This window comes from Hypomesus nipponensis, chromosome 11 (assembly GCF_054491055.1).
Source record: "Hypomesus nipponensis isolate SF chromosome 11, ASM5449105v1, whole genome shotgun sequence".
Classification (NCBI taxonomy): domain Eukaryota; kingdom Metazoa; phylum Chordata; class Actinopteri; order Osmeriformes; family Osmeridae; genus Hypomesus; species Hypomesus nipponensis.
Genome location: NC_140371.1, coordinates 5,659,706 through 5,675,886, shown reverse-complemented (window position 1 = coordinate 5,675,886; position 16,181 = coordinate 5,659,706). Strand labels below are relative to the sequence as shown.

Below are 16,181 nucleotides of genomic sequence, written 5' to 3'. Positions count from 1 at the left end.
AGCTAGTGGCTACACTTGCACAATAACCCTGTCTGAAAACGCAATCATTTGTGGATGTGATCTAATTAACACAAATGGTAATATCTCAATGGCGTGCCACTGTTTTGGGCACGGTGCAAGGGTGTGTGTGTGGGCGCACATATGTGTGCGTGTCTGTACACGTGTGCGTGTGCGAGTGTGTATGAGCGCGTGCGAGCATGTGTGCGTGTACAGTGTTTGTCCGTGTCTGTGTGTGCATACAGAAACAGAAATGTGGGTGGGCGGGTGTGTATGTGTGCATGTCCCCCACTGCTATATTATCAATAGCCATGGTCGAGGACCCTCCCGGCACACAGGAATCCTCTGGTTTACTGCATCATTAGCATCAACCTCACAGCAGAGTACTCTGTGGTGGGGCAGTGAAACCACAGGCCTCCATCATCACTGGTTACCCGGAAGTACAATTAATGATGTTATAGAAACCAGGAAGCACTATTCAGTATGTTACAGAACCAGGAAGTACAGGTAGTGTCTTCAGTCATGAACTTGATGTTTCTTGAATATACAGCATATGTATAGGATAAAAACAGGAATGTTGATGAAGGGCTGAGTATTTGAAATATATTGAATCTTATTCAAATAACTAAACACAATTCAACTCTAAAAGAATATCACATCACAGTTATACTTCGTTATGTGAAAGAAACTGTGAGGAAGAAATGGAGTGGCGTGTGACTGACTGAGTGATGTGAGACGGCTGGCTTGTTAGCTCATAAAGAAATAATGTAGACAAATACTGTAATAAACTGAGGAGTAATTGGAGGGGAGATTGTGGAAATATTACAGAGGGGAAAAATGAGAGAACTATAGAGAGAGAGAGCGCAAAAGAGAGAGAGGGACAGTAAATAAAGTTTGGAAATATAGCTGTGTTTGGACGGATGAACAGCCATCGCCCCCCCCCCCCCCCCCCACCCCACCCCACCCCACCCCCATCCCTCCCTAATTTCATTCCTTCATTTGGACAAACACAAGTAATATATAGCATTAATTACCCTGTTTAGCAGATAGGGACCTCATTGGCTTTTTAAACACCGCATTAAATACATTACTCATCTCTTCCTCTCCGCAATTAACATCACACCATCATCACACTAATTTCCATTTGAATGGCCTCCTAGTGCTGGTGATAAGGCAGCAGTATGCCAGCTTACACCCCAATGGCTGGGGAACGTGTGATGAACTTAACGCAAGCATTAATGACGTTAATTATCTTCCTCATACGAGGACGCAGATAGAATTATGGACAGGCTGGGATGTGGGTGCAGAGGTGAACCTCTGAGAGCAGAGGCGCGTCTGCGGACACAGTTCTTGCTCCAATCACATGAGGACCGCCATCAGTCACTTTCTATGGATGCTTTTCATAAACTCACTAATATGAAATACACTTTTTTTTTTTGTTTACAGTTTATGCAGGCTCATTCAGTTTAATGTTTTCCACAGCAAATTATTTTAAGGGGAGATAGATTCAATGTCATTTGGTTTGAAATGTCATTGTGTCCAATCAGGAACATACCTTCTTTCCTGGGGTTTTCCCTATACAGGGTTCAGTGCTAACACAACTGACAAAATAGGCACAGGGTGGGCAAAGTTTTTTAATTGTCTTCTAAACTCTTTCTCTCTGTCTCTTTGTCTCTCTCTCTCACAACAAAAGTCTATGAACTTAACTCCCTCTCATCTTCCTTCTACCTCTCTTCCTCTGTGGACCGCTCCTCCTTATCCTCCATCTACATCTCCTCCTGCCTCTCTTTCTACTGCCTCGACCTTTCTCCTGCCTCTCTTTCTACTGCCTCGACCTTTCTCCTGCCTCTCTTTCTACTGCCTCGACCTTTCTCCTCCTGCCTCTCTCCCCTCTTCTCCTGTCTTCTCATGCCTCCTCCTCGTTTTTTTCTACAGAAGATCGTTCATCATATTCTCTGATAGCCTGTCAAACACTGATATGATAAAGAATAACTTCAAATGAATAATGTTTTCATCAGATTGGTACCGCTATAATTATCCACCTCTGTGGGCACACACACAAAAACACACACACACTCAAACATACAGTAACACATACATAAACAAACAAACATACTTATAATAAGACACAAAAATAAGCCCCCACACACACACAGTAACACACAGAAACAAACACACACAGACACAGCGTTTGGGGGGTGAGACAGACAGACACACAGACGTGGTAATTTCATGCCTGTGCGCCTGAGTAATACGTCCCTGCTCCCTGCTCCAGATGGTACGCCGTCTTAAGCGGCAGGGGGAACTAATGATGTGGGCCGCGTGTTTCGGGGGGGAAAACAACAATAAGAGCGTCTTTAACCTTCAGAGGCAAACAGAGTGTAGCTCTGGATGGGACTAACAGATATCAATTACTCTGCTCACTCAGGGGCAGTCAGCTGCAATAATCCAAATCCATTTAAAGAAATAATCTAACGCACCCACAGGGCTGCTCGGCCCATAGCACAAACAACGCTGTGACATTGGCACGAGGAGAGAGAGTGTATGTGTGTTTGAGGAACGAAGGACACCTGTTTGATAGACTTGTCTAAAAGCTAATGATCCAATGTGTCAAGGAGGACACACATGGCACACACGCACGCACGCACGCACACACACAATACCACTCAAACCTAGGTTACAATCAAACCAAAGTTTGTGTGTGTGTGTGTGTGTGTAAGTGTCCGTGTTAGTGTATATTAAACACACACAAGTGTGAGTTTGTGTGTGTGTGTGTGTGAATATGTGTCTTTGTGTACTCGTGTATGTGTGTGTGTGTGTGTTACCTCCACAGAGCCAGCCTCCCTCCCCAGCTGTTTGTGTGCGGCACGAACAGCAGTCATAATCAGACCAGCCTTCTTCTGGGGACTAGAGCTCAACGGCCTCTTCTGAGACTCTGGACAGGACATCAACACACACACACGCACAATATTCATCATTCTCAACCACTACCTTCGAATACACTGTGAGGAGATAAAAGTACATTTCCAATTGATATGAGCGTCTTCAATCGTGTCAATCTTCCTTAAATGAAAGAAATGAATCTATTTGGATAAAGTGTTTCAATGGCGTGCAGCTGACCTATGTATATCTGCCAGGCCTTGAGAGCCATCTCCTCCCACAGAGGACTGATGTCACTCATAGTGACGGGCCCCGCCCTCGCCGTCTGATTGGCTGAGAGGTCGATCTTGTAGGTGTCCTCCAGAGTGTGTCGTCTCTCCATCATGATCTTCAGCCAGCAGGACTCCACCAGAGCCATTCGCTCACTCACATCTACAAACACAAACACACACACACACACACACACACAGAGGTCACTCCAAGATCAACGGTCTCAAGGAAACTCAGTAAAACGGCAGTAAACACAATCTTTAAAACACGCGCAGATACACACACACACACACCTGTGGCTGAGTCAGCTGCAGGGCTGGGGGGGGGAGTGAGGCTGGCCTTACGAGGGAACAGACGAGACAGAAGTCTCCTGTGGTGTTTCTTGTTCAACTCACCGCCAAAGCCCTCCGGGTAGCTAGAGATATCCACCACAGTCACATAACAGGACCCTTCAAAGGTTATGTGTATGCGTTTGTATGTACAGTATGTGTGTATACGTGTTTGTGTGTGTAGATGGGAGTGTGTGTGTGTGTGTGATGGACCATACCTTCCAGAGCGTATGAGTAGCAGACAGTGCAGAAAGCAGGTGACAAAAGACACGTTCGAATTATAGGTTGCCATGATGACATCCCAGCGCGCCATGACAACTCGGAGAGCCCTAAGGACCATTTCCTGATCACTGGGGGAGTTTCGGGGACGGGATAGGAAGTGCAGCACGGCTCTATTGGTACATTTGTAAAGGGTGGTGACTGTGCTCTCTTTTTGTGCTTGGCCTTTCTCCATTACCTGAGAAAACAGTTTATAGTCACAGTCATATCCTGGCTGATCTGGGTTAACACAGCTATGAGACTAACATCAGATCATGACCACTTTTATGGATTGTGTGTGTGTGTTTAGTTGTGAGACTAAACACAAGTATGGAGTGTGTGTGTGTGTGTGTGACTCACCACTACTATTTGGTCGGCCAGGAAGGTCAGCAGTGTTTCAGGCTCCACCAGGAACATGCAGCTGTGGAGTTTCTCTATTAGCTTCTTACTCAGGAAGGCCACATTCTCCATCAGAGTGGACATCTGAAGATCAGCACTCTGGATGGTAGAGTCTGAGAGAGAGAGAGAGAGAGAGAGAGAGAGAGAGAGAGAGGGAGGGAGAGAGAGAGAGAGGGAGGGGAGAGAGAGAGAGAGAGAGAGAGAGAGGGAAGGGAGAGAGAGAGAGAGAGAGAGAGAGAGAGAGAGAGAGAGAGAGAGAGAGAGAGAGAGAGAGAGAGAGAGAGAGAGAGAGAGAGAGAGCAGTATCTTAAAGGTATTTTTTCAGTAAAAAAAAAAAGTTTGGTTTCCTATAAATATGTTGTGCAAGCTACTGAGGCCCTCTGAGAGTTGTTTAGCAAAACAAATAGCTCGGTGCCAGCGGAATGCCAATTTCAAATGTTTGGAGAGTCCCTCCACTTTCCAGCCAATTATGCTCCAGCAATCTGGTTCCAGCCAATTGTCTTTGGCAAGGCGGGCTTTCCTCCTTGGCTTATTTTGTGAAGCCACTGTCAATCAAACTTGAGCTGGAGGACAGCATGGAAGTTCAGACAAGATCTGCGGGGACGGCGGGGCGCAGTCTCTCTCTCAATAATGTTACCTACTGCAGCTTTAAAGAATAAAGAAATTGTAGCACTATATAAGTATGCATGTGTGTGTCTGTGTGCGTGTTTACCTTGCTGGCTAAGGTGTGTGTGAGCTTCCTCCTGGTGGCTGATCATGTGGATGATGTCCATGAGGAACTCCAGCAGCTCTGTCTGGAAGCTCTGCCTCTGCTCCAGCGAAGCTCCTTCAGGAGTGTACTAACACACAGTAGGAAATGGTCACTGTGTGTGTATGTGTGTGTGCAAGCCTGCATGTGTTTGCATGCATGTGTGTGTGTCTGAGCTCAGTCTCTGCTTCCCAGACAGGTCTGACTTCCTCTGGTGCATAACTGAGCAAAGACTGGCACCTTCTGGAGAGAATGGGGAAACACTGCTGGATCATATAAGAAGTCTCTCAAGAAGTCTCTCTCAAGAAGTCTCTCTCTCTGGCTGTATGAAGGCCTCAACCTGTCTCTCTCTCTGGCTGTATGAAGGCCTCAGCCTGTCTCTCTCTCTGGCTGTATGAAGGCCTCAACCTGTCTCTCTCTCTGGCTGTGTAAAGGCCTAAGCATGTCTGAGAATGTGGGTGTCGAAACAGATGTTGACATAGGTCCCTGCGAACATACTTTCAAGGCTATGGAGAAGAATGAACAAAACCTCCAGCACAAGAGGGTGTATGTGTTCACCTCCAGTAGCAGAGGGTGTGTGTGTGTGTGTGTGTGTGTTCACCTCCAGCAGCAGAGGGTGTGTGTGTGTGTGTGTTCACCTCCAGCAGCAGAGGGTGTGTGTGTGTGTGTGTGTTCACCTCCAGCAGCAGAGGGTGTGTGTGTGTGTGTGTTCACCTCCAGCAGCAGAAGGTGTGTGTGTGTGTGTGTGTTCACCTCCAGCAGCAGCAGTAGAGGGTGTGTGTGATCTCTGGCGGAGATATTCAGGAGGCTGTCCATCAGAAGAATGCGGATGAAGTCACACACCTGCTTCCTGGTTGGGTGACCCCTGGAGGACCCCTCCCCCTCTGACCCCTCACCCAGTTGACCCCCATCCTGAGACAGGACAAGAGATAATATATGATGATAATGATAATGAATCTCAACTGGCCAGGAACAAATATTGACCAATGATTGTCAAATACTGCAAAACAGACCTCTCTTACACAAACAAACACACACACCTCAGGGCAGTGTAGAGGATACACCGTGCTGGCAAGTGAGCCAAGGAACTCTGCCGACATCCACAGGGGGTCTCGGGGGCGCACACTATGCAGCAGGCACAGGAACTGCATCACACTCCCTGGGAACTGCAACTCCCATGATGCTTTGGTGACAGACGACGGCTTGAAAAAAAACCACATCAGCGTGAAATAGCGCTTGGAGAGTAAGAGGAAGTCAGCAACAGCATTAGAAAGCGTATTAGAAACTCCAATTACACATCCAAGTGAATAACATGTCTCTCGAAATTCCTACCTGCTCTGTAAGAAGCTGCAAGACACTTTTTCCATATCTCATCTTATCTCACCTGGGTGATGATGACTTTAACAAGCTCCAGCAGAGTGGATGCAGCCTCGGGGCAGAACTGCAGAAGGGGGCAGTTCTGCTTCCCTGGGGGCTCGTCCGCAAGGCTGTCAATCATCTTCTGTAGAACCTCATCCAGATCCACCTATGGATGAGGTCAGGAGAGTGTTGGTTGGGTTGCACTTCACGACAAAACACCCCCTGCTAACCACAGTCAACATGAATCCACCACCAAGGCACACCTGTCTGGTTCGATGTTGACTCAGGCAGCTTAAATGGCCTCTCCCTCTTACATACACTTTGTGTTCCTAAAATTAGTCTATTTCAGCTTTATCTAGCCCCTTCAAATAAAAAAAGCTTTCCGGTGAATAGTTGTGGGAGGGGAGTGTGGAATTATTCCGGAATTTTCATTTGGGAGCTTCCATACTTGCTTAAAGTAATTCATGAACTCGGACAATAATCATCCACAACCCCTCCCTGTGATGTATCAGAATACCTTAAAATAATATTTGTTGACCACTAAGGGCAAACAAATCTGGTGCTTCCATTAAATAAATAAAAATACAATTACATAAATAATTTTGCAAGGATTCCGATTAATGACTTTAGCAGCGTGTGAAAGAGATTGCACTCAAAAAGAGGATTGAGAGTCTAGTTACACTTTAAAAGGTACAAATCGCCCAAACCCAGACCTGTTCCTGTGGGTTGGCTGTGAGTGTGGTCGTCCTTCCCAGTAGGAGAGCAGCGAGGGCTCCGTACACCTGGGGCAGGTGGGCCAGCTGGACCAGAAGCCTTCTCAGCACATCAAAGCCTGGGCAGGGGACACTCAGACACTCGGATGACCAGGAAAGGCCTCGTAGGTTATCTGAAGGGCCAGCACACAACAAAAAAACTCTGGATTAAAACATACACAAACTTAGATTAAACACACACATACAAACCTGTATTTGTCCTTATACAACTTACATTTCAACCTATTAACATTTCAAACGTTAACCATTAACAGTTAAACGAACCAATGACGGTTCCTGAAGATTCTTCCATTCTCTCCATAAGGCTGCCTGGCAACACACTCTCTCGGAACCTGTTCCGCTCGCTGTGATTGGTCAGGAGGTGTGTGAGTAGGACAAGCCCCAGCTGGAGTGTGGAGGTGTGCAGGTGAGGCTGAAGGAAGAGCAGGAACCAATCACTTCCCAGGGTCTGGAACAGCTCCTTCTGTTGGCTGGGAGGGGGAAACACAGCATGCAGACCACACCTGGTGAGTAGCTATTAGCTAAGGGGAGCTTCAGCACCATCTATGAAGGGCAACATGGATGACTTGGCATCTCTAATCATGTTAATTATATTGTGTAATAATAACTGGCTTTTCAGCTCTAATCATATTAATTATACTTTGTTTTAGAAGTCCGTTCTGTCATTTGTTGAGTCAAAACCACTGTGGGGTATAGCTCGGTAAGTGTAATGCTAGAATCCTGGTGGGTACAGACACTTACTGTACAGCCAGGGGTTTTTCAGAGCTGAGGAGGTCACAGACACACAGCAGGAGCTGGTTACGCACCCAGACAGGACTGGCTGCTCCAGAGGCCTGGTCTATGGGAGGGCAAAGGTCATGCCTAGGTCACTTCCATGGTACTACACCACACATACACACTACGGCTACACATAGCATATACACACTGATGACCTGACTAGCCTGTGTGGACTTGTTCCTAAGGCTGTTCAAGATTTTTTTTTAAATTATGGGTCGATTTATTGAGGTATTGAAGAGACTGAAAAACAGTCCGAATGGAATCCGGATCGTTTAAAGAGGGTTTTTGCTCGCTGTGATTGGCCAGAAGGAGTGTGAGTAGGAGGTGCCCCTAATGGTGCTGATGTATGGGATATCGTGAAGGTCCCTGTGGACATGAAACTGAATTCCCTGCAAAGTATCAAATGGGCAGTACCTGGGGTGTCTCCATCAGAACCGTTGTTATGGAGACCAGAGAGTTCTCTCACATTGACAGGAGGTAGGGTAAACACCAGGAAGAGACCCAGTCTTGAACACACACACACACAGTTCCACAGGTTTATTATAGCCCATACAGCACTTTAAACACGCAGATTACCTTACAAAACAATGCTGACAAAAATAAAGTGTCTGTCCTAAATCAATCAAGAATCCCTTGATATAAATTACTTCCTGAAACACAGAGAGTGAGGTGTGTGTGTGTGACGTAATATGCACCTGCGTATCTCTATGCAGGAAAAGTGAGCCCTCAGCTGGCGAGTGATGATGCAGGTGACCACCTTGACCTTCTCGGGGGTCACCAAGGGGTCAGACAGCAGGAAAAGCAGTTTAGGGACCAGCCCCAGACTGTGCATGACCTCTGCATTGCCACCTTCATCACTGAGGAGGAGGAGGAGGAAGAGGAGGAATGGGAGAAGGAGGAGGGAGGGGGAGGAAGAGGAGGAATGGGATGAAGAGAATATGTAGAGGGAGGAGAAGGAGGAAAAGAAGTAGAAGAGAGGAGATGACCGGCAGACAGACAGATGGTAACAGAGAAACAGATAGAAACAGATAGAGGGGTGGAGAGAGAGATAGAGAAAGAGCGCGAGAGAGAGAGAGAGAGAGAGAGAGAGAGAGAGAGAGTTTGAGTACAGGGAACATTGCTAAACGTTGAACAGTGACACACTATTGATAAAGTTTGTCACAAGTAATTCATGTTTTCCCAGGCTCTGTGACAAGCCTCTCATCTCCTCACACAATATGACAGAGATACACAATCATACTGCAATCTATGTGATTTAGTGATTCACTTCACCTGGATGATTTCAGGATGTCAGCAAAGTGGTTGAGAACGGCTAGTTCCAGATTATCTGAACTGTTCTGCCACACCTGATCAGACACACACAGGGAGGCATAAGAGGAACCCTAAACCAGTTTACTACAACTTTACAAGTTAGTTTACCACAACCTTACAAGTTACTTAACCATAACTTTACAGTTACACCCAATCATGCATGGTTAGTATTAGCAAGTGAAGAGTGACTGGAATTCTTTGCATGGGACTGTAACTACCTCGTATAAAAGATGATAAAAGACACGTTTATCCTGGATGGACAATAAAGTTGTGTTTGATGACTTTTTTTTACCTCCAGGTCACAAAGGAGGGCCTGGAAGGCCAGCTTGTTCCGTAGGCAGGCTGGGCCAGAACCCATCTCTACAGAACCGGACAGAGACAGAACCAGCTGGAACGTCCTGCTGCTCACTAGAACACTCTTCATCTTCAACAGGAATGCCAGAAGCTAGAGACAAGAAGAGAGAGAAAGAGACAAAGAGAGAAAGTGATGGAGACAAAGAAAGATATATGTATAGATAGAGATTGATATATCGAAAAAGAAGGTCCTTCATTTCCATGCAAACTTTGACTACGTGAAAGTAGGGTTTTACGTAAAGCTTTTGTAATGTTGGAATAACGTAGGCTACTGAGTGTGGTCAGTGAGCTGCTAAACAGTGTGTGCTTACAAGTGTATGTGTGTGCACGTTAGGCAGTGGGTGTATGTTCAAAATACAAAGCGCATGTCTGTGTGCTAACCAGTGCGTCTGTATTTTCAAGTGTGTGTATATCTAAAAAGTATGTCTGTTAACCAGTGTGTGTGTGTGTGTGTGTGTGTGTGTGTGTGTGTGTGTGCATGATAACCAGCGAGTGTGTGCGTGTATGTGTGTGTGTTATACAGTGTCTAAGAGTCTGTGTACCTTGTATCCATTGAAGCGCTTCATCTCCTGCGCTATGGCAGGACAGGTCTCCAGCACAGAAAGCAGAACCTTCACGGCTGCGTACAGAGAGCCGTCGTCAGGCGCCATGGCAACCAGGCTAAGGATGACCGCAGGCCCGCCCACGTACAGGAAGCCCTTAGCGGCGCTGGTAGGAGCAAACGTCCGAACACCTGGAAGGTTGAGTCAAATAGATAACAAAGATAGATACAAATCATTGACTCATTAACTATTACTAATGACTAATTCACTCAGCATATGCTTTCTCGTGTCCATGATAAGTCAATTTTTTGCTTTAAATTATACAGGATTTGGATAATAAACCATAAATCAAAAATTTTAAAAAATGTCACAATGTTGTTTTCTTATTTGTCATAGTTCTGCATGTATCACTAACATGGCTATTTCTAAGGTTGTGGACATGTCATTTTACTTGGACAAAGTAAATAAATACAATGGGCAGGGTGATTGCAAAGTTTCTTGCTAAAACTTGCTATATGTTTTGCTTGCATGTTATGTACATAAATGTTTAGCTGGGTCTCAGGAGGGTAAACAGATATAGATGCACATTGCCGAACACACAAGCAGTCAGAACCTGTGACATGTTAGCCATGCTAACTCAACCTGATCTGGCCCTTGAAACAAACATGGCAGATATCAGCCTGGTGGTCTTTGAGATATGCTGAGTCATCTGTACCAAAATGTCCGACAAGGGCTGCTCCGATGGTGCGCGCCGTGCCCGCCAGGTGCTGGCTGATGTTCCGAGCCAGGAACACAGGAGCAGAGCTGTCCCTGGAAGGTATCCCTATCTGAGAGAACACACACAGACAGACACACACACACACACACACTGGTTAACACACACACGCACTGCTGACACACACACACCCACACATTACACTCACACACTGCTAAAACACCCACACATAACTTGACAAGGTCAGACACAATTTCCCACCACACACCATGCATAAATGAGGGCGTGGCACTGTATAACGTGTGCTTAGATTAGTGCAGGGTGGTCTAATGTCCTCCACACCTCCTTAGCGATGAGTCGGCTGTCCACCTCATTGTAGTCCTCTCTGATCTGTGCTACCGTGGTTACTGTCGCTATGGCAGGGTTGATGCCGAACGAGATCCTCTCCTCGGGAATGAGCCTAAGAGGCGGGGGGTCATCGTCGGGGCCTGTGGGGGGGGCAGACAAGGTACTGCTTGAGCACTGAGGTACAGAGAAGATAGCATACTACTAGAGTGCACAGGCGGCAGAGTACTTCTACAGTACTGAGGGTCCACCTGAAAACGGGGTGGATCGGGGTGAAAGAGGAGCTGGAAGTGTCTCAAACAATGGCCAGATATGAACACCACATACAGTATTGTTCGACCCAGTGTTGAGTTGGTGCCGGGGACTAATCTCACACGTACAGACTTGGTGCACACACACACCCACACACACACCTGTGGAGCGCAGGTCCAGGTAGTTGCCCATGTAGGCTGTGCCCTGAGCGTAGAGAAGGCTGACTGCCTCAGGACTCAGGACCTCCTCAAACAGGTAGGTGGGTCCGACACGCCACACCAGTGCCGCAAGCTCCTTCCACAGCGAAGGAGTGCCGATGAACGCACACACGTCGATCACCGCCGTGGGATCCATGGAGGCGTACTGGCCAGGAAACGGCTGGACGTAGCGCATCTGAGAGGACGCGGAGAATGGAGGCGTTTCCCGAGTCACTCTCAGGAAGCGTACTCACTGCTGTTTGAGTGCTGACATTGTGATGAACACTCAGGCTCCTCTCCTACCTTAGCTCCTCCCACCAGCTTGCCGCTGAGGTAGGCAGACACTCGGCAACTCTTCTTGACATCCTTCGCCATGACAACGGTCAAGTGGTGCCACTGCCCAGGGACCAGCTGACTGGAGCACCTAAACCTGACAGAGGTGGGCAGAGGGCTGGGCGTGCAAACCTCTGACTCCATCATGTCTGGTCAATCAATCAGTAAGTCAGTCAGTCAACCGGTCTATATGTTTGTCTAGCCAATCCTTTATGTATGCATTCCTTAAAGTTCATAAAACCAATCAGTCAATAATTAATTAATCAACCAATCCATTAACCAATCAACCAACCAGTCAGTCAATAAGCCAATCAACCAACAACACCAATTCACCAACCAATCAAACTCCTTCTCACCCAGGAAGGTGAAAGGTTCTTCCTCGGTGGAGACGACCAGGCATCCGTCGGAGGCAGAGAAGGAGACGGACAGACAGATGTACTGATGCTCTGCCCGGGACATGTGGCGGATCACGGACAGCAGCCGGACAGGGTGGGAGTCACAGGCAGACGTGAACCGGCTGACCAGGAACCAGCAGGAGAACGACAGGCCTGCCGCCGGGGGGAAGCCCCGGCAGTCTGGGGGAGGAGGCGGGAGCGAGAGCAGGGAGAGGGGAGGGAACAGTTGGGGGTAGGGGGGTTAGGGAAAGGAGATAGGAGGGATACCTAGACATGAACCATAGTGCAGTTTGTCCTCCTCCTCTTACCTCCTCCTATTCCTCCTGTGGGGATGGAATCTGCATTCACTCCCTTTACTGTGGCCACGGATGGCAAGAACAGACAGCTAAAAACACGCACGCACACACACACACACACACACACACACACACACAAAAGCACATAGAGACATAGAGACACAACACACACACACACACACAGAGACGGACAGACATAAATACACAGACACAAACACAATTATAGACCCCAGAGCACCCAGTAAAACTGTCAGTCATCTTGAAAAAGAAACTTTTACAGTATATGGATAGTCTTGTAGATGATGAAACTAGACAGAAACAGAATATCAGCTACATATACTATATACTCTCCCTCTGGTCTCCACCACAGCCCCCCCTCCCTCTGGTCTCCCCCACCCTCCCTCTGGTCTCACCCGTAGCCGCTCTCGTTCATGTCGAACTCTACGAAGGCGGGGGAGGCGGACACTCGGTGGGGTCTGAAGCTCCGCGGCGCGGTCATGGAGACCAGGCTGATGATCTGGTGGAGGGGAACGGGCGAACCCGCCGGCGGTCCGCTGGGAGGGCTGGGGCCGAGTAGGCTGAAGGAGCGCTTCAACTGCTTCACAGCGGACGAGACTCCACCCTGGTCCTGCTCGTCCGATGACGTCATGTCTGGGCTCTGGCCTAGAGGACGACACGCACACCCTCATTACTGCACTCCTGCTGCACATGGCACTATGATAGTATACACACATGTGTAATAACCGTCACATCAGCAGAGACAGAGACATTACTGAGGATTTCTGTGCGACTGAACTGCAGTGTCTGAAGTCTTATGAACCCAGTCTGATACAGTGACTGTACCATCCACATCATAACACTAGGTAACCCTAGGTCTCTGTACCGTTTGAGACTGAAGGGGTGCATTGTGGGTGAGTCTCTGGAGCAGGGGGGCGGGCAGCCATCTTGTCTGCTGAGCACATGAGCGGCTGTCCCAGACACAGGAAACGCCTGAGAAACCAAACATCACATCAACACTGATGTTTCTTTTGATTATTATGTCGTCTGTAGTCGTCCACACTGAATCCTCCTAAGGAGGAGCAACAGTCCTGATGTCGGTGTGTGTGAATATGCAAAAGTTTGTGTGTTTACAGTGTGTCCATGAGTGTGTGTACAGTATGTGAGTGTGTGGACAGTATGCGTGTGTGTGTCTACAAATGTGTGTGTGTGTGTGTGTGTGTCTACAGCACGTGTGTGTGTCAGACCTGAGATCAGCCTGGGATATTGAGTGGGAGGACAGCTTCTCCAGAATGCGGGTGACGGGCAGGTGCAGCGGGTGCTGGGTCTGGAGCAGCATGACCTGGCAGTGGGTCAGCAGGGTGGACACCAGCCCCGCCTCGCACATGATCTGGCGGTTACGCTCCGACATCACCATGGCCTGGATGTGGTGCGCCACAGAGAACTGTACCTCCATAGATAGCTGCGGGCGAGAGGGGGCGAGAGAGGGAGCAAGAGCGGGAGAGACGGAGAGAAGGCGAAAGAGAGGGGAAAGGGGGAGAGAAGAGAGAGAGAGGGAGAGAGAGAGGGGGCAAGAGGGGCAGGGGAGAAAGAAAGGGGGAGAGAGAGACAGAGAGAGGAAGAAGGGGAGGGGAAAGAGAGAAGACAAGGGGAAGAGGGAGGGAGGGAGAGGGAGAAGGAGAGAGGGGGAGGGAGGGTGAGAGAGAGGGAGGAATGAATCCCTACCTACCCTGGAGAAGCTCCAGATGGAGAAGCATCATGACAAGAAGGAACAGGTTCCATAACAGGTTCTTTCCCAGGAGGTGCAAATAATCAACAAGCTGTAATCCATCTGGCCACCCGTTTCCAGACTGTGTCCACCACACCCCACTAACACGTACATGCGTATATGTGCACAGGTTATTCTTGGCTCATGTAGTTCTCAGTTGATACTGTAGGTGAATCATTCTTAATTCCATTCAACACAGTGTCGATCAGTGTCGTAGTCATTTAGATTAGGACTTATTAAACATACTGCAGATTTAGATTGTATTTATAACAGGCCACTAGGGATTGTCAAGAGGAGAAGGACTAAAGAATACCAATGTACCTGTACTTGTTACGAATGGCAATAAACTTGAATGTGATAAAGGGATGACAAAAGGGAAAGTCAGAGAGGATGTAGGGACACTTTGTTCTATACAGTTATGTAAAGCCACCACACAAAGCTATCATCCCACACCTGTATTCCAGAGTGGAAAACATGGCGGCCGTGACTCTCTAGAGTGTAACCAGTCTGGCAGAGGGTACCTGAGTGTCCTCCAGAGTAAACACAGCAGGCAGCAGGGTCATCATGACTCTGACTGCTCCAGGATACAGGATGGTCTGGTCACAGGTGAACCTGACCACAGCAGAACACACAGTCATCCTCCACTCTCTGACAGCTGGGCACTTCCTTTCACCTTCTCCATCTCCTCCTCATCCTTCCCTCTACCTCAGGTGCATACCCTATCCATATTTGACACCCCACCCGCCCTTACCATCCTGCTCTTCACCAATCAGAACACTGGGAGATAAACCAATCAAAGCACAGAGAGACAGACTTGCCTGTAGTTCGATTGGCTGCCGACGGAGGAGACGCTGTAGGCAGGGTTTCTGCTCCCCCCTTGAGGCTCTTCCGGCCTGGGCGGAGGTCCTTCTCCTCCTCCTCCTCCTCCTGCTCCCTGGCTCTCCCCCTCCCTCCCCAGCGGCCCCCCCAGCTCCTGAGCAGTCCAGGTCCCTGTGGAGAACTGGTCCAGGTAGGAGAGCAGTCGGACGCAGGCCTGTAGACGGGGGGGCAGGGGGGGCTCAGGGGACGAGGAAGACAAGGGGGTCTCAGCCAGCTCTACAAACTGGTGGAAGCTCTTTCCTTGGGACCAGCTGTCCTCCAGAGCCCTCTGACTCTGGTTCGGATCCCTGGGCCTGTCCCCGGTCTCAGCCCAGTCCTGCTGCCCTGGCCCCTGGTTCCAGAAGCAGCCCAGCTGGCCCAACGCCTCAGCTAGCTTCTCGTAGAACCCGCCTGTCTGGAAGTGGTGTGCATTGACGGGGTGGACGTGCACGGCAAGGGCCAGGGTGTGGAGGGTGAGGAGGAGAAGGTCCAGGACCATCTGGTCGCCCAGGGACCCCCACACCCCCCCTTGGGGCCGGGGAGGGTCGGCCAAGGCCCCCTCCATGTCCACTACCAGGGAGAGGAGGCCGCTGAAGCCTCCAGCTCGCCGGAACGCGTCCCAACTGTTTGGGTTCTCCAGCACCTTCAACACAGACTGGAGGGGGCATACAAGAGTCAGGCTCACACAACCACTAAGACATACGCCCACAGGCACATGGACACACAACACATTGGTGTGTCTGAGACTACCCAGAATTTAGGCTACAAAGTGATTACACCCCATCAAAGATACTCTGAAAGAGGAAAGAATGTATTCACTGATAATAAACCAACCCATCTCCAGCCTCTTAAATAGTTATTTCCAGTCAATTAAAACAAGCAGGCTGTGATGCGATGAAACAGAGACACAACATAAATATATAGATAAACCATAAATCATTTCTGGTAACCATTTTTGAGAGCTCAGTTGAATCAGATTAGCCTGATTTTATTAGGGCAGCTAATACATCAGCTAGGTAATGTGTGTC

The 16,181-nt window shown here is 48.5% G+C and overlaps 1 protein-coding gene across 1 annotated transcript in view; it reads right to left on the bottom strand.

Annotated features, from left to right (window-relative positions):
* The window catches only part of wdfy4 (WDFY family member 4), a 51,634-nt gene that overhangs the window by 23,478 nt on the left and 11,975 nt on the right, over window positions 1-16,181 (bottom strand). Inside the window, exons 14-41 of the mRNA XM_084709229.1 lie at window positions 15,114-15,808; window positions 14,817-14,907; window positions 13,775-13,989; window positions 13,414-13,520; window positions 12,944-13,193; window positions 12,543-12,619; window positions 12,196-12,414; window positions 11,810-11,988; window positions 11,471-11,702; window positions 11,055-11,200; window positions 10,713-10,824; window positions 9,998-10,188; window positions 9,394-9,546; window positions 9,063-9,136; window positions 8,486-8,647; window positions 8,205-8,296; window positions 7,755-7,851; window positions 7,278-7,483; window positions 6,954-7,126; window positions 6,266-6,406; window positions 5,922-6,083; window positions 5,635-5,793; window positions 4,846-4,972; window positions 4,095-4,246; window positions 3,695-3,933; window positions 3,441-3,562; window positions 3,118-3,309; window positions 2,823-2,932 (exon numbers count right to left, since the gene is read on the bottom strand). Of these exons, the coding sequence (XP_084565355.1) occupies window positions 2,823-2,932; window positions 3,118-3,309; window positions 3,441-3,562; window positions 3,695-3,933; window positions 4,095-4,246; window positions 4,846-4,972; window positions 5,635-5,793; window positions 5,922-6,083; window positions 6,266-6,406; window positions 6,954-7,126; window positions 7,278-7,483; window positions 7,755-7,851; window positions 8,205-8,296; window positions 8,486-8,647; window positions 9,063-9,136; window positions 9,394-9,546; window positions 9,998-10,188; window positions 10,713-10,824; window positions 11,055-11,200; window positions 11,471-11,702; window positions 11,810-11,988; window positions 12,196-12,414; window positions 12,543-12,619; window positions 12,944-13,193; window positions 13,414-13,520; window positions 13,775-13,989; window positions 14,817-14,907; window positions 15,114-15,808 (4,875 nt within the window). The remainder of the gene's footprint in view (window positions 1-2,822; window positions 2,933-3,117; window positions 3,310-3,440; window positions 3,563-3,694; window positions 3,934-4,094; window positions 4,247-4,845; window positions 4,973-5,634; window positions 5,794-5,921; window positions 6,084-6,265; window positions 6,407-6,953; window positions 7,127-7,277; window positions 7,484-7,754; window positions 7,852-8,204; window positions 8,297-8,485; window positions 8,648-9,062; window positions 9,137-9,393; window positions 9,547-9,997; window positions 10,189-10,712; window positions 10,825-11,054; window positions 11,201-11,470; window positions 11,703-11,809; window positions 11,989-12,195; window positions 12,415-12,542; window positions 12,620-12,943; window positions 13,194-13,413; window positions 13,521-13,774; window positions 13,990-14,816; window positions 14,908-15,113; window positions 15,809-16,181) is intronic.